Consider the following 26,919-nt stretch of genomic DNA (forward strand, 5'->3'; position numbering starts at 1 on the left):
TTAGCAGAATTACGAAACGATACTCTGCAACTAACTTTATACACTATTGTATTGCATGAAGTGTACCGTATACACTTAATAATACACTCTTCTGCTTTTTCCATGGGTATATCCCGCTATGTTCCACCCACATCTGTGGGTATGATATAGTCACTGTGGGAGAGGAAGGTCCAATTCACAGCGCTTTAAAATCTTTCACAAATATGTGTCGTCCCCCCGCCACTGAGGAATAAGATTTAATGAGTGTTAAAGGACTTACTCATTTGAATGTGATTGACTGATTACTGTCCATGAAATGTCACAACAAAGAAAGGATTGGATCCAGACTTGGTGTGAGCAGAGTTCCACTAATGCAATGCTCCCATTGGAGGATGTGAAGGGCGTGAAGTTTGCCGGTTCCTTCTCCCCACTGCAGCCCCCCTCAGAAACTGCTCCGGAGGATTGCAGGACCCTCTGGAACAACAAGGGGAATCTGTGAAAAGAGTCTTCCTCACCTCCTCCAGGGAGTGACTGAAATGTGGCCATTTCACACTGAACGCCTGATGTGGAAGCAGCATGGAACTGAAGAAAACTGCTTAAAGGTGCAATCCTATGCATGTTTAGATGGAAAAAAAGGCCTATAACTCCCAGCATGCCCCAGCCCTGGCTGGCTGGGGCATGCTGGGAGTTGTAGGTCTTTCCCCCCCCATCTAAACACGCATAGGATTGTGCCCTAAATTAACAGAACAAAAACTCGCTGCCTTCCTTGGTGTGTTCATTTTCATGTAAAGCAGGTGTGCAGGTGTGCCCCGGGGGCCAAATCCAGCCAATCCAGGGTCTCCCAGATGACCACACCCCCTTCTCCTAGCCCCATCCTCTTTCTCCTAATCCTTTGGTGGCTTCCTGGCTTTTGCGCAGTTTCCCCCCATTCCAAAAGGTGGAAATGCCTCTCCTAAGGCTGAGCCACTGGCAATATGCTGGCGTTGTGCCCCGCCTGTTTTGCTTGTGCGCCCCCCCCCCCCCTGAAATGCTCTCCCCGTTCAAAAGTGAATTCATCCCTTGGGCTGAGAGAGGTTCAACACCCTTGATATAAAGTACAGACTCTACTTTATACGTGAACAGGGCAGACCCCTGGACAGCTTTTAACAAACTTGCCATGTGTACTTTGGCCCTTCAAACAACAGGCGTGGATTTTCAAGCGCACCTTTATTTTCAGGTCATGCACATTCCTGCCATGAAGGAAGTTGGTGAGAGACATGAGGTGCTGTGCATTTAGGCAGTTTGCAACACTTCTAAACGGGCTGCTGGTGTCGTTCCTCTGGATTTCTTAATTACTTTGTTGGGTCCATTTCTCATCACAACATGCGCTGGAGGAAAGACACCTCCATGTTCCTGCTAAGGATGGTTTGTACGGAGCCCCTTGTGTGTGTGTATTTTCAAAGCGCCCTCTTCTTCCAGTTTGACCACACACACAAAAGCTGAGGAACCGACTGAAGGAGAGTTTTAGACTCTCTTCGTCTAAAACAACAATGCCCAAAGTCTCCAAAGCTTCAAGCGAAGAAGTAGTGCCCAGAACAACGCTGACCCCTTTGTCCTCGCGATGGCTGATGTCCGGCTTATTCCTCAAGAGCCCGGAGTTTTTCCCAGGTAACCTGGAGGAAGTTTGCAACCTCTGGGAATTTCATCGACACGATGATCACACCGACGAGCAGGACCATCAGAAGGAAGAATTTCAGCCAGAAATGATTCTTCGGGTGATGTCTATTTTTCAAGTAGTGCTCCACACAGTCAGCGAACGTGTATTTCTTTGGGGCATAGCCCAGGTGCGTGCGAGCTTTGTCTATTTTGAAAGTGTGTGTGCAAGACAAATTATGCACCTGCAAATCAAAACAGGGAGGGTTTTATGTGCGGGGTTTCTAGGTAGTATTAAAATAGCATGAGAAAGAAGGAACAGATGGGAGAGAGGAGAACAGCCCAGTGCGGGAGTAGGTGACCTAGAGCCCTTCAGATGTTTTAGACCACAATCCCATTATCCCTGACCATTGGCCAAGGGCTTCTGGGAGTTGTAGTCCAAAACATCAGGAGGGTGCCAGGTTGCTTACCTATGGCCTAGTAGATAGGGATATGTCATAGAATCATTGTGGGTGCACACAGAGGTACCTGGAAAAGAACAGTGGATGTGGGTTGTTTTTACTCTAGGGCAAGGGTGGGCAGAAGGCGAAGTCCAGATGGTTTGGGCTTCAGCTCCCAGAAGCCCTTGCCAGCATGGTCAATGGTCAGGTGCGTTAGGAACTGAGGTCCAAAACATCTGGAGATCAACCTTTTTCTCATTCCTTCTCTAGGGTGAGCTCTGCTCCCTTGCCCCCCTGCAACACCTTTGCTCTTCAAAAGGTATATCTTCTGCTGGCTCAGCCCCAAAGCTGAAAGACGTCTGGAGAAAGCCATCCTTTGATTTTTTGGTTTGATTAGACCACTTCCATTCCCATCCCCACCTCCGCAGGGCAGAAGCGAGAGCTGCCCATAGAAATCAACAGAGAAATTGAAGGTGTTAACATAGCTGTGACTGGGAAGGTGTTGTCTCCCCCCACTACAAAACAAAAGATTAGCAACCAAGACAGGCCCCCCTGCTCTTTCTAAGTCGATCTTACTTTTTGTCAACAATTTCTTAAAAAAAAGAAAGAAAACGGGCTCGGACGTTTAAAAGCACGAGCTGTTTGCACGCAAGTCAGTGGGGCTCACAACCTCTTAGCTTCAGCAGTGCCACAGTATCTGTTGCCCTTCCATCCCAAGGCCAGCCTCTGGGTCATTTTAACTAATGGGAGGACTATTATGCCAAGGCAGCGGTGCAAAAAGGAACGAAGAAAGAAAGGTACATTGACAGAGAACATGAGCGTTGTGCATTTAAAATTCCAGCACATATTTATTCAGTGGCAACCACTGTCTTGCACTGCCTCAGTTGTCCTGTAAAATGGGCTGTTCGTGGAGAACAGAAGGCCCCAGAGCTGAGCAATGGGGGTGATGAAGCGCTTTGTGTACTGTATCATGCATATGTTGGAGTGTTGATGTACACTTTAGGATTGGTTTTATTTTTTAACATTTTGTAAGCCACCCTGGGAATTTGTTTAATGGGTGGAAGGCACAGATCCTTAGGAAAAACCAACAAAATAAGCAATAAGTAATAACACAGCTATGCATTACCTCGTGTATGGTGATCAAAGGTGTAATCTCAACGAATGGTGTAAGTAGGTTGACCACACTTTCCATTACAATAGCTGTACAAAAGAAAGCAACTGCTTGAGATCACAATGGCCAGTGCAAACAGGAACACAGGAAAGCTAGCCTCTCTGTGCCAGACATCCTCAGTCCTCCAGATGTTTTGGACCACAGCTCCCAGGATTCCTGACTGTTGACTATGCTGGCTGGGTGGATGAGCGTTGAAGTCCAAAACATCTGGAGGGTGCCAGGTTGGGGAGGTCTGGCAAACCATAGTTTACCCGGTTTGGATATAATGGCAAACTATGGTTTGCCACAAAAGAGGAAAAAAGGGAGGAAATCAGAGAACACATCAAGAAGAGGAGGAGGAAGAGGAAGTGGGGGTAAAGGGCCCAGACATGAGGCTAGTTCATGTAATGCCCAGTCGTGGTCTGGTGTGGCAAGTGAACTGAGCCAATATCACAAAAACAACGAAGTATCAAGCAAATGACTGCAAATGTTTTACCTGACAGATGAACTAGACAAATAGGAACACGCATCCATGGTTTACGGACACCCAATCCTTCAAACTGAAAGACAAATATAAATATTGGTGTGGTGAATTTGGACAAAGCAGCCAACTCTTGGCCTCCGCCAGCTGAGTGGAAATCAGCATAGCTCAGCAGGAACAGAGTGGGGGCAGGGAGGTGGAGGCGTACAGCGTGCCTGAAGTTCGGCAACCCCTGTATAAGTGGCAGGGAGCTTGGCAGAGGGACAGACAAGAATAGGAGTGCTTGCAGCCTGTTCTCTATTTCTCCCCCATGATAAGCTGGGTTTCTTGGTCTGAGAAAAGGACCGGGAGAGGTTCAAGCCCAGGGGTGGAGAATGGCACGAATGAATCCGAGCATGTGGAGATGTCTGGCAGCTCAGATTTGGAATCAGAATGGGAATAGCCAGAACAGAAGGAGGCACCCTCCCTAGCGATCACAGATATGGCAAAGCTTTCTTCCCAAGACCTTGACACACAGATGGCTCAGCCTGAATACCCCCCCACCGCCTTTCCTCCACCATGAGGACTCAAGTTTCAGAGGAGGAAGAAGGTAACGGGCATGACTGGAGGGATGCTAGGATCTGTCAGAGAGCAAAGTGGGAAATGTTAGAGGCAAGGCTCAGACACTCCACCAGGCTGGCCACTCGTGGAAGCCAAAGTAGGAGGGAGCCACCCTAAGGAAGAGGCATCCCTGCGAAGCTAGTCTGGCCAAGAAGTTCTTGCCCAGACTGCTGGCAACTTCTCCAACTTCCATTTTGGTTCCTCTGTTGATATTTGTAGATGTGTAGATTAGCTGTTTCACTGCAGTCTGAGAGTTTCCCAAAATCTGCATTTGTAAAGAAGCCAGTCATTAACTAATAAAGTAGTGTTGGCCTGAAGCCCTGTTTCCTGGAGTGTGTTGATTGCGAAGGGGGAGGATGAAGGAACCTGAGGCCTGGGGACTAAATCAGGTGCTCCTGGAGCCGCAGTCTGGGCATCCGGGGTTCCTCAGATGGCCACACCCCATTCTCTTGGCTCCACCCCCTTTTCTGCAGCCACCGATCGTTCGATGGTCTCCCCAGTTTCGTGCAGTTTTTTTTTTTTAATCCCATTCTAAAAGACTGAAATGCCTCTCCTAAGGCTTAATTACTGGCAGTAAAAGCCTTAAGCTGCAATATGCTAGTATTTTGGGGGGTATTTTTGGCTCCATCCCCTTTGCCTTCAGACCTGCCCGCCACTGGAATGTGCCCACCCCCAGAGCTTCTCTGAAACTGGGGAACAGCGGGGGGCAGGGTGTGTGTGAGAAAACTCTGAGGGGGTTACAGACTAGAGAAGAACATTACAACTGGACATAGGCAGATTTGAACATTGAGATATTGTTGAATTTCTTGCTGGAGTATGTATTCTTTCTGAGGAAACACTCAGCTGGTGCTCTGCATTCTATATATTAATCTGAATTATTTCTGCTATGGTACACAGCTGCCATTGCTAATTCTTGTTTATTTATTTGCCGGGGGCGGGGGCACCCAATGCCAATTGCAGCGCGTTAAAGCAATTGCCGTGTTTTTAAAATGATAATTGAATAATTGAATTGCATAGATAGATTATCTAGATCTAGATCTGAAAAATAGAAAGACTAACAACGGAGTATTCCAAAAATATATTCTAAGTTAAATGTTTTGGCTTCCGCCCAAGGGCGGAAGCCGAAACGTTTAGCTTAAAATATATTTTTGGAATACTCCGTTGTTAGTCTTTCTATCTTTCTTACATATTTTACCTTAAGGCTGACTGCATCTACGCTGCATCCAGAGGATCTTGTTGCTTTCCTGTTCTGCCACTTTACACCAACATCTGTCTGTCTGTCTGTCTGTCCATCTATCTATCCACCCACCCACTGCCTTTCTCTTTCAGTATTTGAAATTCAGTTGTATTCCCCCGCCTCTGCCTACATAGAATCATAGAATAGTCAGAAGAACCACAATATCTACCTGCTTCGAACCACCAAGAGTCCTGTGGCAGCTTTAAGGTAGGCAGATATATTGTAACACAAGCTTTTGTGGACCCAAGTCCACTTGGAAAGCTTTTGCCACAAGAAGGGCTTGATCCCGAATTTCGGTCAGGAGCGGCAATAGCACATGGTGGATGCCCTGCTACGCTGGTGCAACACCAGACGCTAAATATCTGGGCCTTGATGGGTTTTGAAGCCAAAGGATTTTGTATTATTGGGCGGCGCAATCCTAAAATGGATGGATGGGTGGGGGGACCGCTAACCTTCCGGCTCTCACTGACAGGGTGGGTGGTGTGTGTGTCGAGGGAGGGGGTGTTCCCTCTTTCCCACCCCTTCCATTGCTTCTAATGAGAGGGAACGTATTACACCAGCTTTCTGGACCTGTTGGGGGGAGCAGGGAAATGTGAGGGCCTAGAAGACCCTGTAAATCAGGGGTGGGTGACATGTGTGCCATGGGCCGCATGTAGCCCCCTATTCTCCCCACTGCCAACCGCACCCTGATTTTATTTATTTATATATATGTATGTATGTATGTATGTTTGTTTGTTTGTTTGTTTGTTTGAGGAGGAAATTTGTCACCTGTAGCACTATGGAGCACCAAAAAAGTCAAATTTAGATTATTTGCAAGCTAAATTCGACCCCTTTGCACTACAGATGCCATTTTTCCTATTTTTTTTTAAAAAAATGTTTTTCAGATTGACTGTAGCCCACAGCATGGGCAGGTTCAGGAGTCAAAATGGCCCCTGGACCTCCCAAAATTGCCCACCTCTGCTGTAGATTGTTGACCACTCCCAACATGCCCCCCAAAAGTTCCGCTTTTGGCCCCATTACTTACAGAACGCCACCAGAGGGGCAATCACAGCGGTGGAAACTTTTTGCTGCCATCTAGGAGGGCCGGCAGAGCGGGAGGTGCGTAGCATACAACCCCCCCCCCCCCCGCAGCACAGGACTGCTCCCTTAAGACCAAAGCAAATCACTTTTCTACTCACCAGTGGAGTTAACCATTCAAAAATGTTAACTTCCTCACCATCGTGGATAAAATATGCCTGGCCACCCTATCATAAATGATACCAGGAAAGGACAGATTAGAAACTTCACCAGTGTGTGAAATGACATCTTTGCCTCTGTCTTTTGCCTCCATGACTTTTAAAAGCAATTCAAGCGAACAGCAGGGCAGGACGTCTCTTGGCTTTGATCAATCCCCCTATGTTGTGAGCCATCCAACCTGTTTCTAAAGAGGTTCTGTGCTTTCATGTGGCCCAAACTGGCCCAAGGCATGAGCAACCTGTGGCCTTTACTTGCTTGGCAGGCAGAGAGTCAGCGAGCATGAAGGCCATGGCATTTACTGCTCCTCCTCCTCACCACCACTGTTGTCTGGGCCAAAGCAAGAGGCAGGTGAACAAGCACGTTGCAATGATGGAGAGGAGGAGCAATTCCAGGGGGCTCTTGTCAGTGGGTCCTTGCTAGGGTCTGGGCCCTTAGCCGGTGCCCAACTATGCCTACCTTTGATGCTGGTCCTATTAGGACCACAGCGGGTGGGCGGGGTTGACACACACACACCCCGCTAGCAACAACCCTGCATTCAAGAGCAGGACATCCTGACTGAAGTCACGTGAACTTTGGCAGATATCTTATTACCAGCATTCAGGGCAACCTGTAATGCTGCAGATGTTCCTCTGGTTGGTAGATCAGAATTTCTTCTCCTTCTTCTTCTTCTTCTTCTTCTTCTTTTTAAAATCATTTTTATTAGGTTTTTCAGCTAGTAACTCTGAACAACAAACAAATGACATCAGACCACTGATTACAGTGTTGTGCCATCATCAGGTTAGGAGATTTAATGTTGACATAGAAAACGAAAGGTTAGAGACGTGTTGCAGATGTTCCAGACTACCAAGATCTTATAGTTACTAAGTCATCCCATTAGATATCTCTCAGGGGTGTTGCTACGTACTTAAAATATTCAGGGGCCAGGCCCATAGGGCTTGATTCTGCATACAATTTGCACATGTTGAGATGTGTGTGTGTGTGTGTGTGTGTGTATGCAAATACAGAAAGAATTACTAGGATTTATTTACATTTCACAGAAGGCAAATTAATTGCTCATCCAAATAATCTCAAATAAAATAAATTATTCCGTTAATTTGCATCCTGCCCCAGATCATCCAAACCAATGGGGAAAGCTTAACTGCCACGCAGGGCGAGATGTTTCTTTTTTGAGGGTGTGTATGTTACTTCTTCCCTCCCCAGCTGCAGTCCCCCTTGAAAATGACCCCCAACCCCACATGGCAACTAAGCTAAAAAAAACCCATCTTCCATTGGCACCAATGGGCTCTCTGTCTCTGATGAATAGATACAGGGCCATGGGAAATAGATCCGGGGCTGTGGGAAACAGATGTGGGGGTGGAGCCCCATTGGCCCAGGCCTAGCAACACCCCTGATCTCTCCACAAGGAGCCATGGGAACTAGATCTCTTCCTGCCTTACGGAAGAAAACACAGTCTAAAACATCAGTAAAGCAAACAGAGATGAGAGAAACGGATAAAACAACCTCTCCATGGAAGTGTGTTGGGGGCAGCGGGAGGAGAGGAGGAAATGAGACAAAGGGTTTAAGAAAGAAGGGAGATGAAGAATTTGGACAGCTATATATACTCACAGCTATATAGTTCTTCTCAGGAGTAAGAGCCTGAGCAGCAAGAATATGAGCGTGCACGAGATTCTTGACATGAACCCAATTCATCATGATGTCGGCAGCTCCGAATCTGAAGACAAATAGCCCTCTCTCAGTGTTTAACTGTTGGAACACAGGAAACATGAAATCACGAAGTTGTCGTTGAATTCGTGTGCATGTCAGTGGAGGCTGGTGGCTCCGAGGTCAGTGGGGCAGTGAATCCGCTCCGGGTTTCAGTCAGAATCTGTCAGAACTCTTAAGGGAGCTATCCAAGCACCTTGGGTAGCTCCTTTAGAGTCCTGACAGGTTCTGACTGCACGCAGAGCAAATGCACCATCTCATTCATATGAGGCGGGGGCGGGGGGGTGTGTCTGGGTGTGTGTGTGTGAGGGGTGAGATGTAATCCAGGGTGGCTGGGCATCAGCTTCCCTGAATTAAATAAAAACACACACACCACCACAACTTGCAAGCAGTTATTGGGGTAAGGACACTCCCGTTTTTGTCAGCACAGCCATGCTGGAGCAGAGGGGGTAAATTTCCCTGCCAACCTGCTCATAGTCACACTACCTAAGGGAGGGGGATACAGGCAGAATACAGGTATCTCTCCTTAGTATTTTTCCCAGTGAGCTCATAACAGCTTCAGGGGAGTAATTTCGACTGAGAAAATGGCACCAGGGTGGGGCATGGATGGGCCAGCCCACACCTTCACCTCAGCACCTGCCTGGCAGTGTTGCTTCAGTCAAGATTGGAGCCCTCTCTTGACTGCGTTTAAAGTTTAAATCTGCCTTCCTCGACTTGGTGCCCCTCAGATGCCTTGGTGCCCCTCAGACAACTCCCATTATCCCCCAGACAGCCATGCAACTGGCAAAGGCCATAGTTTCTCTCAGAGTGGATGTATGTTACTTCTTTCTGAGCCTCATCCGTTTGCCTTCTGGGAAATGGGCGCTAGAGCAGAAAACTGTGGGTTCAAAAGAGGGCCTTGTGTTTTGGAGCTCAGAGTCCACCCCGCCTTCTACTTAGATTCTTTTCTTTCAGTTTGCCTTCTGGCAAATGGGTGTTTTGTGATCGGCCATGCCCACTATGGCAGCCATTTTACTAGTGGGCAGGCTCCTACCATGGCAGCCATTTTGTGAGCGTCCCCATCACACACTCGCAAAATTCCAAATGTGCCCACTAACCACAAAAGGTTGGGGACTCTTAGTGTAAATCGTGTTGGCTATGGATGATGGGTGTTGTAGTCCAAGCCATCTGGAGGGCGCCAGGTTGGGGAAGACTGAATCTTCCAGTCTTGCACCTCCTGCATTTGCTTTGGTCCTCAGACATCTCCCTGTTAGGCAGCCTGGTGAATAGGCCCATAGGAGTTACAAGTCTGCGGTTGTTGTTTTCCATTCGCCTGCTAAGAGGTTAGTAGCCTATGTTTCTATGCTGGCCACAGAGAAGGGGAAGCTTCCCTCCTCCACAGCTAACAAGGAAATACAGTCTTATACAGAATACTAGCCGCTCAGTGGGCTAGTCAAGACACGTGTCCTCTCTCTTTACTTTTTATTCTGGTTGTTTAGACCCGTTCAAGTACAAATATCCAGGCAAGTATACAAATATCAAGACATAGGCTACAGTTTCTTCATCTTAACTAATATAGTCAAACAACTTGGCTCTTGTTCGCACAACGATTAGAAAGAAATTAGCCACCTGTTCGGTGACAAGGGGGATCTTTTCTGAGAGACAGTGAATTACCATTCTTTCATCTGAATGGCCTGGGAAGTCAGTCAGAAGAGGATAAATGATGTGGCGTCTCAAATCAGAGTAAAAATTACAATATAAAAGCACATGTATCAAAGTTTCAGGGACTCCTGCTTTGCATGGACACCGTCTGCTTTGAAGTGGAGTTTTCAGTAAAAACAAACATGCCTCCTACCTAACAACCTGGGAGAGGAAGGATGGAGTTGAGGGATAGCCTTCCCTTCCTCTTCAGCCAGCACAGATGAAATCTCCCCTCCTGTAACTTCAGTTGATATAATATAATCCTGCCCTCCAGGAGCTTTTCTACATGAGGCATTCATTGTACACTCTACTATTCCCTAATCACGGTTGTTTATGGGTTCTTTAGACAACATCATGACCCTCCAGTTTTGTTTTTATTTTTATTTTTATTTTATTAAGCACTTTCGGAGATTTTTGTTAGAGAAGGGAAAATGCGGTATTATTTGTGAAAGTGAAAGAAAACATTTCCCCACGTGTGTATTTGTTTTATCCTGCTCTACCACTGTGCCACCTAGAGCAGACATAGCAGAAAAACAACCCGCCTTCATGTAGCGCTTGGATCTCGAGTCCGTGACAAAACCGAAAGGAGAGTGGATTAACAGCCTTGTGTAGAAAAGCCCTAGGACACTGGTGGGCAGAAAGTAGATTTCAAGGTGCTTTGGACTTCAACACCCAGCATTCCTGACCATTAGTCGGGATGGCAAGGGCTTCCGGGACTCGAGGTCCAAAACTTCTGGAGATCTACCTTCTGCCCACGCCAGCTCTAGAGCAGCAGAGGACAAACTCTTGCCCTCTTCTGTGCGGCGGCCATTTCGGTCTTCCAAGGATACTGTCATGTCCCCAATTCAGTCTTCTCATCTCCTTACCTGCTTCCTTCAACGTTCCCTCATAGGACTTGTTTTCCCACAGCCCTGACTATCCCCTCATCTAATACCATGGTAGAATTAGACAGGCTACTGGGTGGTACAGAAAAATAAAATAAATGTATGTATGTATGTATGTATGTTAGGGTACAACCAGTATTCTGCATTCACAGAGGAAGTGTCCTGAGCAACTCAAAATACATACAGCCATGCGGGGCAAGTGTCTCTGTTCTTCTGGCCCATAGATGCCTGGTGGGCGAAGGGCGCACGTATAAAGCTTGCCGCCTCCTGAGAAACAGGACAGAACAGAATCAGACTATGCGTCTGCGTTGCAGCTGAGGCTTGCTCTCATTGATTTACACTTCAGCGTGGGATCTAAAATCCCTTGTGGTGGGAAGACAAGACAGCCCTGGATGGAGAGCATGCTGGGTACTGGTGTGGAATGGAAGCGTGCTCAAGTTCAAAATGGTGGGCCCACCTGAGTGGTGAGAGGGCGAGCCCTTTAGTTGGCCACATGAAAGTCCAGGCAGAAGAAGGATGGTAGCGATGCCTTAGGCCGGGAGTGAGCAACTTCGGGAGGTCTGGGGACCGTTCCCCCACCTGCAGACCCTCACATGGGCCGCACTCCTGCTGCCAGCACTTTGGAATGTGGCGGCGGCAGCAGCAAAACCCCTCACCCATTTGCCAACAGAACTCAATGGCACACCACTGTGGAACGCTACAGTGGCCAATTTTAGCTTGTATCCAAGCTAAATGTGGCCACTGTAGTGTTCCGTAGAGGTTTGCCATTGAAAATCAGTGATTTTGTTGTTGCTGCTGCTGTGTATTTCAGCAGGGCAGCGACAGGAGGCACATCAGGGGGCAGGGGCTGCCTGCAGCTCACAGACCGCACGTTCCCAGCCCCTGCCTTTATATGATTTAGTTATTGTTAACATTTATACACTGCCTTATTTGCTAAAAAGCCATTAAATCTCTGAGATGAGACATGCAGGCATCACCCTATGGATGAGAGAACACAGGGGGAGAAGAGGATGGGCTGGGCTGTGTGGGGAAGATGAGCTCTGGTTGCAGTCCCAGTGATCTGTCTCAGGCAGGGGAGCTTCAGTGCACTTATGGACTTCCCCTACCCAGAAATGCATCTGCACTCAGTCTCTGGAGGAAGCAAATAACAGGAAACTGCCTTATGCTCTTTTTCCATCCAGCCCAGCACTGTCTGCTCTAACTGGCAGCAGCTCTGCAGGGGGTCAGGAAAAGAGGGATATTTCCCATCAATGGATGCTTCCAGATGGACACATCATGGACTGAACTTGGGACTTTCTGCATAGAAAAAACATGCACTCTCTACCACTGGGTTATGGTCCCTCCTCCAAATTCCCACGCATATTTCTTTTTGCAATGGATCACCTCCCTCCAAATGGGAATTCTGCCCCTTGCAAGAAATCTCTGTATACAGCTGAGTACAAAGGGATCTCTGGACCGGGGCCCATGAACTTAGAAGAAGATATTTAGTTATACACACAAGACACCAGGATGTGGACTCTGTTCAGATGTCACTTCATTTCTGAACCTGGACACACAGACTGGACACAAACACATGGCATGCACCATGTCTAGATAGTCTTTTTATCATTATTCCCTCTAATAGCACATTCAAGTAGTTGAGTGCCAATCAGTTTAAACTGGGCCACCTAAAAATAGGGGAGTAATTTCTACATACTTGGGGGACTCATTACACACGCAGAAAGAGACGCACAGAGAAAGGGCTAAACTGGGAGATGAAGGTGGATCCGGGTGAGAGCACTCCCTTGGGTTGCTGGACTGCTTCTCTCTGGGGAACTGATGGGGTGGTGGATTTGCTGCATGTATATTTGTATATAAGTACTGTGCGCTTATGTTCCTGCTTGTATATTTGTAAATGAACCCAAACATATATAGTTTTGAGCCTGCAGTAATCTCTCCTTCCAAAGGAAACTAAACCCATGTAAGTGATGCCCTGGGAACGTCTCGCTGCTTGGGAAAATGGGGAGCAGCATATAATAATTGTTGTTGTTGTTGTTGTTCAGTCATTCAATCGTGTCTGACTCTTCGTGACCCCATGGACCATAGCACGCCAGGCCTTCCTGTCCACCGCTCTCTCCCAGAGTGTGCTCAATTCCATATTCATTGCATCAGTGATGCTATCTAGCCATCTCATCCTCTGCCGTCCCCTTCTCCTTTTGCCTTCAATCTTTCCCAGCATCAGGGTCTTTTCCAGAGAGTTTTCTCTTCGCATTAGGTGGCCAAAATATTGGAGCTTCAGCTTCAGTATCTGTCCTTGCAATGAGCACTCAGGGTTGATTTCCTTTAGGATGGACTGATTTGACCTCCTTGCAGTCCAGGGGACTCATAAGAGTCTTCTCCAGCACCACAGTTCGAAAGCATCGATTCTTCAGCGCTCAGCCTTCCTTATAGTCCAGCTCTCACAGCCATACGTTGCTACTGGGAAAACCATAGCTTTGATTATACAAACCTTTGTCGACAAGGTGATGTCTCTGCTTCTAACTATGCTGTCCAGGTTTGCCATAGCTTTCCTCCCAAGGAACAAGCGTCTTTTAATTTCATGGCTACAGTCACCGTCTGCGGTGATCTTGGAGTCCAAGAAAATAAAATCTGTCACTGCTTCCATTTCTTCCCCTTCCATATGCCAGGAAGTGATGGGGCCAGATGCCATGATCTTAGTTTTTTTAATGTTGAGTTTCAAACCAGCTTTTGCACTCTCCTCTTTCACCCTCAACAAGAGGCTCTTGAGATCCTCTTCGCTTTCTGCCATTAGGGTGGTATCGTCTGCATATCTGAGGTTGTTGATAATTCTCCCGGCAATCTTAATTCTGACCTGTGATTCATCCAACCCGGCGTTTCTCATGATGTACTCTGCATATAAATTAAATAAGCAGGGCAACAATATACAGCCTTGTCATACTACTTTCCCAATTTGGAACCAATCGGTAGTTCCATGTCCGGTTCTTATTGTTGCTTCTTGGCCCTCGTACAGGTTTCTCAGGAGACAGGTAAGGTGGTCTGGTACTCCCATCTCTTTCAGAATTTGCCACAGTTTGTTGTGATCCACACAATCAAAGGCTTTAGCATAGTCAATGAAGCAGAAATAGACGTTTTTCTGGAATTCTCTTGCTTTCTCCATGATCCAGCGAATGTTGGTGATTTGATCTCTAGTTCCTCTGCCTCTTCAAAACCCAGCTTGTACTTCCGGTAGTTCTCGGTTCGCATACTGCTGAAGCCTAGCTTGTAGGATTTTGAGCATAACCTTGCTGGCATGTGAAATGAGCGCAATTGTGCGGTAGTTTGAACACTCTTTGGCATTGCTCTTCTTTGGGATTGGAATGTAAACTGACCTTTTCCAGTCTTGTGGCCACTGTTGAGTGTTCCAAATTTGTTGGCATATTGAGTGCAGCACTTTAACAGCATCATCTTTTAGAATTTTAAATAGCTCAGCTGGAATACTGTCATCTCCGCTAGCTTTGTTGTTACTAATGCTTCCTAAGGCGCACTTGACTTCACTCTCGAGGATGTCCGGCTCAAGTTCAGTGACCGCACTATCATGGCTATCAGGGACATTCAGATCTTTCCTGTATAGTTCCTCTGTGTATTCTTTCCACCTCTTCTTAATCTCATCTGCTTCTGTGAGGTCCCTGCCTTCTTTGTCCTTTATCATGCCCATCTTTGCACAAACGTTCCCTTGAGATCTCCAATTTTCTTGAAGAGATCTCTAGTCTTTCCCATTCTATTGTTTTCCTCGATTTCTTTGCATTGTTCATTTAAGAAGGCCTTCTTGTCTCTCCTTGCTATTCTCTGGAACTCTGCATTCAGCTGGGTATATCTTCCCCTTTCTCCCTTGCTTTTTGCTTCCCTTCTTTCCTCAGCAACTTGTAAAGCTTCATCAGACAGCCACTTTGCTTTCTTGCATTTCTTTTGCTTTGGGATGGATTGAGTTGCTGCCTCCTGAACAATGTTACAGACCTCTGTCCATAGTTCCTCAGGCACTCTGTCTGTCAGGTCTAATCCCTGAAATCTATTCCTCACCTCCACTGTATATTCATCAGGGATATGATTTAGGTCAAACCTGAATGGTTATTGGTTTTCCCTATGTTCTTCAATTTAAGCCAAAATTTTGCAATAAGAAGCTCATGATCTGAGCCACAGTCAGCTCCAGGTCTTGTTTTGACTGACTGTATAGAGCTTCTCCATCTTTGGCTGCAAAGGACATAATCTGATTTCGATATTGACCATCTGGTGATGTGCATGTGTAGAGTTGCCTCTTGTGCTGTTGGAAAAGAGTGTTTGCTATGATCAGCGTGTTCTCTTGGCAAAACTCTATTAGCCTTTATCCTGCTTCATTTTGTACACCAAGGCCATGCTTTCCTGCTTTCCTGGTGATTTCTTGACTTCCTACTTTAGCATCCCAATCCCCTATGATGAAGAGGACATCTTTTTCTGGTGTTAGTTCTAGAAGGTGTTGTAGGTCTTCATAGAACCAATCAACCTCAGCTTCTTCGGCCTCAGTGGTTGGGGCATAGACTTGAATTACTGTGGTGTTGAATGGTTTGCCTTGGATTTGTACTAAGATCATTCTATCGGTTTTGAGATTGTACCCCAGTACTGCTTTTCCCACCCTTTTGTTGACTATGAGTGCTACTCCATTTCTTCTAAGGGATTCTTGCCCACAGTAGTAGATATAATGGTCACCTGAATTAAATTCGCCCATGCTTGTCCATTTTAGTTCACTGATTCCCAAGATGTTGATGTTCAATCTTGCCATCTCATGTTTGACCACCTCCAGCTTACATTGATTCACTGATCTTACATTCCAGGTTCCTAAACAATATTGTTCTTTACAGCATCGGATTTTCTTTTCACCACCAGACACATCCACAGCTGAGTGTCCTTTTGGCTTTGGCCCAGCCGCTTCACTCTTTCTGGCGCTACTTGGAAATACCCTCTGCTCTTCCCCAGTAATATTGGACACCTTCCAACCTCATCTTCCGGCGTCATCTCTTTTAGCCTTGTGATACGTTCCATGGGGTTTTCTTGGCAAGAATACTGGAGTGGGTTGCCATTTCCTTCTCCAGTGGACCACATTTTGTCAGAACTCTCTGCCATGACCTGTCCATCCTGGGTGGCCCTGCACGGCATAGCTTATGGCTTCACTGAGTTACGCAAGCCCCTTCACCACAACAAGGCAGTGATCCATGAAGGGGCATGTAACAATAATATCAGATAATTCAATAATCCTGTACAACAATGCTGTAAGGTAGGATCAGGTGGCAGCTGGTGACCAGTTCTGTGATTCCATTCAGGTTTTTAGCTACCACCAACCAAAACTCTAAAACGTGCTGTCCGAGGTGCTGAAAGTACTATCCAAGGTGCTGAACCCTATCCCCAAAATAGATATTAATTGTTTTCCCTTCAACCTCCATTCTTAGCCACTTTGTCCTTCTTGACATGGCAAGTATAGATGTTGAGTACTCCACTAGACACCTGCCCAGTGGACCCCAGCTTTGCAGAGGAGAAGCAATGGTCTAGATTCTCAGACTCATGCTTTCTGCCAAATATGAAGTTTTGCCTTTATCCACGGGGACAAGCACGTTTAAATGGGAAACATAAATGTTTCCTGATTTTTATCAAGAACGCACAGCAATCTCCCCCTCAAAAAAACCTGCTTTGAGGGTCACCTGGGTACTGGGTAACACTAAATATTCTGATATTTAAAAAATAACAACAGAGGAGATTGTTCGTGGAAATATGTGAGGAATCATGCTCCAAATATTGGGGACCCATATGGGTGATTCACTGGGAATTGGTTTCAGGAATGGTCCCATCCTTGACTGCTCTGCTTTCCCCTTTCCCCTGATGGATTGAAATCAATTGCAGAATTCCCACTGAGTTTTAATCAGGATGTGCCAATTAATTACATTAACTAAAGAAATAATACAATTATTTTTTTAGGGTTGCAGTATGCTGAAGTTTACAAAAGAGTACCTGCTAGGAACGATCCATTAGCTGCTAGTACCATTTGTTCTGCAATCGATTTGGTTCTGGAATATTCGTTTACATGCTAAAAAGAAAATGAAAATAGAATTATTTTGATTAATCAGTTTGAATGATTCAGCTTGCCTGAGAGTGAAGATTCTGGACAAGTAAGAATACATTAAAGCAGGGGTCCCCAAACCTTCTGGGTCAATGAGCACATTTGGAATTTTGAGAGAGTGTCATGGGTGCTCTCACAAAATGGCTGCCCAGGGGGGTTACCCATTCACAAAATGGCTGCCATGGTGGGCATGGCTGGTCACTGAACACTCATTTTCCAGAAGGCAAAGTGGTGAGACTAAAGGATAAGTAACTTCCCCAAGAACTTAAGTACAAAGCAGAGTCTGAGAACCACTCTTTTGAATCCAAATAAAGATTGTGCTGGAGGACAGCGCTTTGCATTGCAGAATGGCAACCTCCCAATTAAATTTAAAATATTAAGAAATAAAATCAAATTCAGGTGAGCAGGGAGCTTGGTTGGCACCAAGAGAGGTTTCCAGGGGAAAAAATGGTGCCCATGGGTGCCACATTGCCTGTATGAAATAGCCAAACAGATTACTTTGAACAAGTAATAAAGTCTTGTCTCGGTCAGCTTAACCCCAGCTACGAAAGCAGAACCTAGCCTTTCCTAACCCAGTGAGCTCCAATTGCACTGGACTATAACTCCCATCACCCCCAGCCAGCCACGCCAGAAATACCTTGTTCAAAGGATAATATGGCATGCTTGCCTCATCACCGTCTATAATGGTTTGCCCTGCAAATACCACATTGATGCTGCTCGTGTATATCAGCCGGGGGATGTTCCGTCGCTTGCAGACTACAAAGACATAGAACATTCAAGTAATTTGTTGCAGGAGGAAGCAACACTGAAGGAAAGGGCAGGGTGCTTTACCACAAGATTGTAGGGATGTCGGAGGAATCTGTTTGGAGGATGAAGCTCGACGAGCTTTCCTTCGTTTGGCCCCCCCGGACTTTGGTCTGCTTTCTGCTGCAGAGCCCAATGCAATCTGCATCGAGTCAGGCCAGCTCGCGGTTTTACCATATTTTTTAAGTTGAGCAAATTATGGCTGAATTTTGTGCAAATCTGCATGATTTGCGCAAATTTTGGGAGGAATTTGTGCAAACTGTGCAACCTGTGGCTGAAATTTGCACAAGTTATGCAAATTGCAGCTGCATTTTGCTCAAATCTCTATTTGTGCAAATTATGGCTTGCCACCAAAAAAAACCGCAACCCCACCCCAGAAAAAGTTCCAAGACTTCAGGAAAAAACAGCAGTTCAGCCCGCAAAAGCAAACCAAGTCAGGCATGCCACAGAACTCAAGCAAGCAAAAAGAGAAATGGATTTTCCAGTGATGGACATCCCTGTGAGATGGATTGTAGGAAGTGTATACCACCAAGAAGAATGGTGTAAAATTGTGGCTAGCTATAGGACTGAAGTAAACTGGGAGGGAACTTACAAACCTGTTTATTATGAACAAGGATGTAGAGTATCCTTCATGAAATCTGATGCTCTCAAATTTGTTGGACTAGAACATAGGAAGCTGCCTTATACTGCGTCAAAGCCTTGGTCCACCTAGACACTTACTGGAGGCAATGGTTCTGCAGAGTTTCAGGCAGGAATTTTTTCCAGCCCTACTTAAAGATACCAGGGATTGAACCTGGGACCTTCTACATGAAAAGTGTGTGCTCTACCAATGAGCTACAGTCCTTCCCCAACTACAACTCCCATCTTCCCTGGTTGAGGATGAACTTATTTATTTATTTATTTATTTAACTGGCCAATAACCCAAATTCTCTGGGCAGTTGTATAATACATTAAAGACACAAAATAGAAACAAGAAAACAAGAAATAAAAACAGCACATAATAAAATCATGATAAAACCAGCAGCAAAAGGGACACTCCAGCACTTAAAATCAATGGGGCTCAGATGATGACCTTAGTGTCTGGGTAGGCAAATATTGGTGGGAATTGTAGTCCAACACATTTGGAGGGTGTCAGATATGCTGGATGAGGACTGCAGTGTTGAATCAGCATGCATATGGAACAGGTGCACATTTCCATGCATATTTTTGCCAATTTACACATCAGTTGTGCACATCTTTGAAATTTTTTTCAAAGATTTTTTCATGCTCATTTTTTCATGCACATTTTTCAAATGTATGCATGCTGTCAAATGCGTTTGTTCGGTCTGCAAATCACAATGCAACCTTGGAAATGTACGGACTTCAACTGCAGATTGTGTTCAAGTCTGTGTTTGGTCCAGAATCTGCGAAATGGATAAATCGTGATCAAAAACAAACTGAATCAAATTTCTCATACAAGAGTCACTGTCAGCCCATGTGCATGCAAAGCATTGGTACACACCTTCAAGGACTACTCCGGTTCCTCCAACGTTGACAGCCCGAATATGTTTCTTGTGCAACTAAGAAAAATGGAGAAAGGCTTAATTTCAGACCTGCTGCTTAAAAGCAATTAAAATTAAAAGCAAAAGGACGTACACCGTATTCCATTTTTGTTTTCTTTTTAAAAAAATCACTCTGGCTGCATGCAGAATTTCATTTTCATTGTTATTGCTCAAATGTATCAACAGCAACAACAAAAGAGAAGAAAGTGTCAGGTTGGAGACTGAGCCCATAGAGCCCCAGAGCAGTTCTGATTCTGAGGAAGAACAGCAATCCATGGGAGAGGAGCTCGCTCATCTCTCACAAGCACAGCAGCTGGCAGAGATTCCTCCTGCCAGCATTCCTGGGATAGATAGTGACCCTGGCAGTGAGAGAGCGCTGGAGGGGGGCTTGCTGGATGCTTGGTGCAGACGCAGGGAGCGACGACGGATGGAGGGTGCTGAAAGGAGGCATTCCGCTCGTTTGGCACTCAAACAACAGTCGCATCCCGAGGACCCAAGGGAAAGAGGGAGGATCTCTCCATAGCCCATAAGTTCAGAGTCTTCCCGCAGTTCTCCTTCAAACGGGGACCAACTTCCTTACCTGGAGCTTAGGCTACTCTGCTATCTTTCCCCAGTGCTGTTCCTTGTTTAGTCGCTAGTGATTAGTATCTGAAAGAGTCATAAAGGAGTAAAGGAATATAGCCTTGGAAAGAATCCTCTTCGTCTGTGTCCTGAGTTGGCTATTGGGAGGGACTGCAAGAGGCAGCTAGGGTGCTCCTGACAGAAAGGACCATAGCTCAGAGGTAGAGCATGTGTCAAAAATCCTAGGTTTGACCTCTGGCATCTCCAGCTAGAACGATCAACTCTGGCGGAGACTGTGGAGAGCCACTGCCAGTTAGAACAGACAATACTGGCTGAAATTGACAAAATGGTCCATACAGGAAATGCACTGGAAGACCATTGTATTTTGAGGAGACCGGAGAGTGGCGTGCCACAATTGTTCTTTGCATGCCTGAATCTCCTGAAGAACCTTAATGGCCCCCTTAAGTGCTCTCAAGCATCTAGGCTGGAGGCTTTGCTTTCCAAGGTCAGTTGTCTGCTTGGGAGCATACAACCTCGAATCAAGGAGGTTGGCCACTGTCCACTCGCTTTAACTTATCTTTGGCTGGTACAAGAATGGATGAACATCATGAGACCTCCAAATCTGACCATCACCCCAGGTGTGATTAATTTGGCTGCTCCTCAAACCTGCAACAGGAGAACTCAGGTATAAAAGTCACCGGAGACTGGCCCACAGTGAGCTTCAACACAGACCCGGACCATGGAGGAGCTGGGGGCCAGCTGTTTGACTGGGGTCTCTCCCTTGTCGTTCACCTGGAGCTCCCGACAACTGAATGGGGGAAGTGAGCTATCTTGCTCAGTTTCAGTATCTTGTGTTTCTCTCTATCGTTTTGCCTGCTCTTTAATAAAATCCTTGACTTCTATCCACTTGCATTTTTATTGCTTCTGAATCCTAAAAGAACCGTTGCCTCTTGGCAAACCATGGTCCAAACTGATATATGGCAACTTCTGATGTTCCTAAGATGGCAGGGCTGGGTTGCCTGGTAAACTAAGAGAATACTTTCCCTAGGTGCCGAGCTTGCAAGGTGGACTAGGTACAGACCTGAGGGCTGGAAAAGACTGCACATCTAGGCTGCCACTGGGGCACCAAAGACAGGAAAGACATGATCAATAGCAAGCCGCTCTTTTGTGAGGTGCAGGCACTGTGAGGTTGTGTTGCTGTGCAGACCTCTAGTCGTTTCTGCAGGACAGCGATGTCATCACCCGGTGCCCATGGAGCCTGAGAGAGGCCTCTGGGCATATGCAGCCTTGTAGCAGTTGCAACCCATGAACTGGGTGCTCTCCCCATCTTCTCAGAAGGGGTGACATCCTCACTGCAATGTGTATCCCTCTGATGGGTGCTCTGTGGCAGCCAGCTGGAACTGAGCCCATTAACAGGGGTGTTGAATCTTTTTTCAGCCTGAGGGCTGAATTCCATTTCCGAGAAACTCTCAGGGGCCTCATCCTGATGGTGGGTGGAGCCAAAGGCAAAGGGGCCGAGGTCAAAAGACCAAAAATACCAGTATATTTTAAGTAGAGCTGTGCATACATGACCTCTTCAAATTCTCCACCTTATTTGTGTGCAGAGAAATCTGGGAGACCATTTCACCAAATTTCTCCAGGGGGAGGAGAAATTCTCTGCAGTTTCTCCCAGGTAGGGCTCCACGTTGGCAGGGCTTGTAGCACAACTTCTGTCTTTTTTCCGAAGGGGTTTTTTTTTGGGGGGGGGGTGTTGCAATAGCATCAGCTGTCATGGCAGCCTGGCCCCCTGTTTGCATCCACTGCAATGCAGGTGGGGGCAGTGTGATGTCCAGCTCCAGGGAGGAGGTGGAGTTCGTGCTCTGTCAAAACCTGTCCTCCACTTTCTTGAAAGTTTTCTTCCCCCATGAAAGAGGCTTTCATTGTTCTGCCGTATTCAGGATGTTTTATAATGTATTTTTGTGGTGTTTTTGAGCTTACCTCATCACAGCTAGCCTCCCAGGCTGCCTGCACATCCATCTGAAAAAGCCCCAAGGGAGGAATGACCTCATGGTGTCTTAAATTAGGCTTTAGTGGAAGTGTGGGAAGCTGAGGAGGCTACAGGCTGCCAGAGAGATGATTGTGCAATGAAAAACAGGACACTTGTGCTCACTCCTCGGCTACCTCCTAAGTAAGGTAAGCCCAAGGAACCCAAACCCAACCTATGAGAATTTCTCCGAAATGTCTCTTCCTTTGTATTTCTTTTCGAAAGCAATATCTCTTCTATCAAACTGAATGAGAATGGCCAAAAAAATGTGGCACACATTTTCGGCACAGCGCTAATTTTAAGCTTAATGCACTTATTGGCAGTAACCAAGCTTTAGGGGAAGCTTTTCAGCCTTTGAGAAAGTGGAGGAAAACAGCACAGAAGCCAGGAAACTACCAAATGATCCATGGTTCAGAGAAAGAGTATAGCGGCACGGTGAGGGAAGAGTGTGGCCCCCATAGTGCATCCCTGCAGTCAGTCCAGATCTCCCTTCTGCCCACCCCTGTTCTAGAACACCCACATTATGGATCTCATGCAAAAACGCGATGCTAAAAAAGAAGCATACTCACTTGCTCTGTTCCTGTCATTCCGTACGCGGCTGCGTGGACAACACAGTCTGCCCCTTCGCAGGCAGCAAAGAGGTCATCATAGTTTCTTATATCAGCCTGTAATATCATAAGTAGAAAACTCCAGATTGGTGGGTTTTGGGGTAGTGGTATTTGTTCCAGGCTGCCAGCAGTGGTGTAGTGGAGCTGGGGCTCACAGGGATCCAGTGGAGGGAGGGTTGTTTTTTTTTATTAGGAGGGATGCTGATAGGGGTGGACGAAAGTCACTTACCTTTCCTCGAAGGATGTTCGCGGTGGGGGGGAGGCGCTTCACTGGTCCCCCCGCGAAGTTCCGTCCGGGGGGGGAGGCTTCCCGCCTCAGCCCGGCCGAAATTCAGGCCGGGGGGGAGGCTTCCCGCCTCGGCCCGGCCGAAATTCAGGCCGGGGAGGAGGCTTCCCGCCTCGCCCGGCCGCAAACGCGAAAGTTAAAAAAACACAAAAAAAACGCCCCCTGATAGGCTACGTGATGATTCACGTAGCCTATCACGGCTAGATCTGCAAAGTCAGCCGTGATAGGCTACGTCAATCGTCACGTAGCCTATCACAGGTGACTTTAAAAAAAAAAGCGCATACGCGAATGGCGGCCCCCATAGGGAGCCGCCATTCGCATTCCTTATTTAGTCGCTGTAGTCTACGTAAATCTTTACGTAGACTACAGTGACCAAATAAGGAACGGGAATGGCGGCTCCCTATGGGGGCCGCCATTATCCGTACACACTTTTTTCTTTTTTTTTTAAAGTCACCCGTGATAGGCTACGTGACGATTGACGTAGCCTATCATGGCTGACTTTGCAAATCTAGCCGTGATAGGCTACGTGAATCATCACGTAGCCTATCAGGGGGCGTTTTTTTTTTTTTTCTTTCATTGCAATGGCGGTGGCGGCAGCCGGTCGAAAGACCGGCTGCCACTCCCGCCTCGCTCAAACACCCGCCGAACCGCCGGCCGGACCATCCACCGGGAGGGACATTCGGTGAAGGTAAGTCCCGTCCCGGGGGGGGTGCGGGGGGGGGTTCGGAGGATTTCTCCCCGAAACTTGTTCGGGGGGGCCGAACACGTTGGCGCTCGGCCCCCCGAAGTTTCGGGGAGAAATTCTCCGCCAACCCTAGATGCTGATGATATCTGCTCCCTGCCCCTGCAAGACTTCCCTGTGCCGTCTGAGCTTAGCTGCCTCACTCACAGTGGCTGGGGGAAAACCAATTTCCCCAGCAACAATAGATTGTTCCCTGTCAGAACACAAAGTATTTTGGGGACAGCTCGGTCTTGAATGGGCGATTAAGACCCATTAGCTTTACAGAAGACCTGCTCCTAGTGGAGATAAAACAGAGATGGCCCAAGACATGTAAGTGCCTGATGCAAAATCAAGATGGTGCCCTCTCCCATTCCATGTACAAAATCTGACTGGACTGGCAGATGAATCTGTCTTCCACAATGATGATGGGACAACGTCCTGTACTGAACCTAAAGGCAGCAGGATAACTTATGGGGTGCAGACCAAGCTACAGGGCACACAGCTCTGTCGTTGAACACCTTGCTGCTGCCTCCCAGCATCTGCTGCCTGAGGCAACTGCCTCGCCCTGCCTAATGGTAGGGCCGGCCCTGAGATGAACACTGCCAGAACTGGTTTGTTGATATGGTTCAATGCGGCTGCCTGCATTTTGGGCCTCTCCTTGGGAAGGTGGCAACGGGAACTGTTACAACAAGTGCCTGTACTTCAGAATTGACCGCCACACCACTGGCTACCAAGTAATCAAGATGCAAGCCAAGAGGTAAACCCCAGGATCATTTTCAGCACTGAAGAGGAGGCTGGAGCATTGCTCTTGGATCATGGGCAACTGGCATGCAATCCAACGGTTGCACCTCCAGATCCTCTCTGTCACTGCAAGGGGCTGTGGGGCCTACTTGGCAGATCGCATCGCTCAGCTGCTTGGGGTAGCCAAATGTCAGCTGCTGGATCTTACTGTGCAACCAGTCAAGTTCAGAGACATGTTAGGCTTAATTTGTGCGAACAGCGCTGAGCAGTGGAGGCTGACAGCTCCGACTTCGGTGGAGCTGTGACTCCCTTCTGGGTTTCAGTCAGAGCCAGCCAGAACTCTTAAGGAGTTATGCAAGGTGCTGACCCCTAGCCCCCAAATGGGTTCAGCACCACAGATAGCTCCTTTAGAGTTCTGGCTGGCTCTGACTGAAACCCAGAATGGATTGCCAGCCCCACCGAAATCAGGGCCACCAGCCTCCACTGGTGGAGAGGCTTCTAGCTAAGAGGGTGACATGCCAAGACACACATGAACAAGGCAATAAATCACATGCACCCCTTTGAGGAGACTTCTGTTGGCCCTGCTTCTACTACAGCTTCAAGGTCTCATCCAGGGGTAGAAAACTTATGGCTTTCCAGATGCTTTGACCGAAATTGCCATCAGCCTTAGTCAGTATAGCCCATGGTGACATTGGTGAGGGAAGATGGGAGCTATAGGCCAAAAACATTTGGGAGGCACCTGGTTGGGGAAAGCAGCTCTAACCACTGTCCAACAAAGTGGAAACCCCAAAGTGGATGACCCAAAAGTAATGTGGTAGTAAACAAATAAAACATTTTATTCCAAAGAGATTTACTGTTCCAATGCATTTTGGAACTCATATAGGTCCTTCTTCAGGGAAATCTACAGATTTTATATATATGTATGTATGATTTAAACATGTCCATGATTTAAACATGCCCATACTATATATATATAATATTATATTAATATACTGCCTTTTCCCTAATACTGGGACTCAAGGCGGCTTTACAACATTAAAAACTTGTACAGTTAAAACATATAAATAGAAATATGCTCTGTGTGTGTGTGTGTGTGATGGCTAAAACAATACAACTGTTTTTATAAACAAAACTAACAATTCTTTATTTGACATTTTGTTTTGAAAAAACACACAGTTGGAATATTGGAGAAATATATACATATATTATATATATATGGATGTACACACACACACACCTATCCATCTACACAGACACACACAGAGATAGTATATACACACATATATGAGCATATTTAACTCATATAACATAGAGAGAGATTTATCTGAAGAAGGAGCAATATGAGGTCCAAAATGCATTGGAACAGTAAATTTCTTGGGAATAAAATATTTTGTTTGTCTACCCCCATTGTTTTTTGGTGACCTGCTCTAACCACTGAGCCACCTTGATGCTTTCTATGCATGATCAAACTTGAGTAGAAGTGGTTCTGAACAACCCCAGCCGAGCTATAGACTTCTAAGCGCGGCAAAAATATTTCAGCGTCTTTTTTTTTTCACTTTTGAAAAAGAGCGGTGGGATATTAAGATCAAAATCAGACATGATAAATACCTGTACAAGCGCTACTCCTTGGGGGATTTCCCAGAGAGGTTGGTTAATATCATAGAGGATGACTTCGGTTCCAGATTTGGCGAGAGCACGGCCAAGGGTGAAGCCAAAATACCCGGCACCTCCTGTTATCAATGTTTTGTTGCTTACTCTGTGCAGCGTTTGCTTACTAGTGTCGGGTTTTTGCTCAACTGCTTTGGAGTCCTGCTTAAAGAACATGCGAGGTTTTCGATCTTTCTGCTGTGGTTTCTCCATGGCGTTTGGGGGCTTTCAGTGATCCACCGGATTTTGTGTTACAAAACTCCATCCAGGGTAGCAGCGGGTCGGTCAGCCTTCTCACAACCTGTTTAAACAGCATCAAGATCAATTAGGCTGCAGCCACAAGATTTCCACATTATTCAGCCAGGAGGAACTCATTTAAGGAAATAATCACATATCCTTCCCCAGCTTACTCATTCCTCTGTTTCCCCATTCCCCTGTTTCCATGGCTATTTTAGACTGTAAACTCCTTGGGGCAGGGACCTGTCATATCTGTTCTTTCTAAAATGGTATGCACATAGATGGCACTCTATTCATCACGATAACAAAAACAATATAATGTGGTGGCTGCATTTGCACAGAACAATCAGGCAGGATTCTGAAGAATCCGGCTTATCGTGAATGAGTTTATGTATGCAATTCATTTGTTCCCACTTTGCTCCTCTCTCCTAGTATGGCTGCTAAAGAACTGGGAACAGTTTGTTTTAACGCATATTCCCCCAAACTGGTGCCCTCCAGATGTTTTTGACTACAACTACCATCAGCCCCAGCCAGCAAGCCCAATGGACAGGAATCCTAAGCGTTTTAGTCCAAATGTGGAGGGCATTAGGTTAGGGGAGGCTGTTTTAA

The 26,919-nt window shown here is 46.6% G+C and overlaps 1 protein-coding gene across 1 annotated transcript; it reads right to left on the reverse strand.

The window, feature by feature from the left end:
- Positions 1–1,175: 1,175 nt before the first annotated feature.
- Positions 1,176–26,286, reverse strand: LOC146336591 (putative short-chain dehydrogenase/reductase family 42E member 2). Its single transcript, XM_084818502.1, has 11 exons — positions 26,035–26,286; positions 22,640–22,735; positions 19,447–19,504; positions 17,779–17,897; positions 17,033–17,108; positions 11,205–11,287; positions 8,361–8,498; positions 6,698–6,763; positions 3,698–3,761; positions 3,178–3,251; positions 1,176–1,856 (listed from the first exon to the last, which is right to left on the reverse strand). Exons 1-11 carry the CDS (start codon positions 26,284–26,286, stop codon positions 1,596–1,598), a joined length of 1,287 nt encoding a protein of 428 aa, XP_084674628.1. The 3' UTR covers positions 1,176–1,595.
- Positions 26,287–26,919: the final 633 nt, after the last annotated feature.

The sequence above is a fragment of the Heloderma suspectum genome, chromosome 12, assembly GCF_057233095.1.
Source record: "Heloderma suspectum isolate Gila_16-S chromosome 12, 16-S_ref, whole genome shotgun sequence".
Classification (NCBI taxonomy): Eukaryota; Metazoa; Chordata; class Lepidosauria; order Squamata; family Helodermatidae; genus Heloderma; species Heloderma suspectum.

Bases quoted from the DNA above. Each gene is read 5' to 3' on its own strand.
- LOC146336591 (XM_084818502.1), bottom strand. From the start codon at position 26,286: ATGGAGAAACCACAGCAGAAAGATCGAAAACCTCGCATGTTCTTTAAG. The intron at 17,109-17,778 runs GTATTTCTGGCG...TTTTCTTTTTAG, and splicing joins CATATTATCCTTTGAACAAG to CATGTAAACGAATATTCCAG. The intron at 11,288-17,032 runs GTACTCTTTTGT...CCTGTTTCTCAG, and splicing joins TAATGGATCGTTCCTAGCAG to GAGGCGGCAAGCTTTATACG.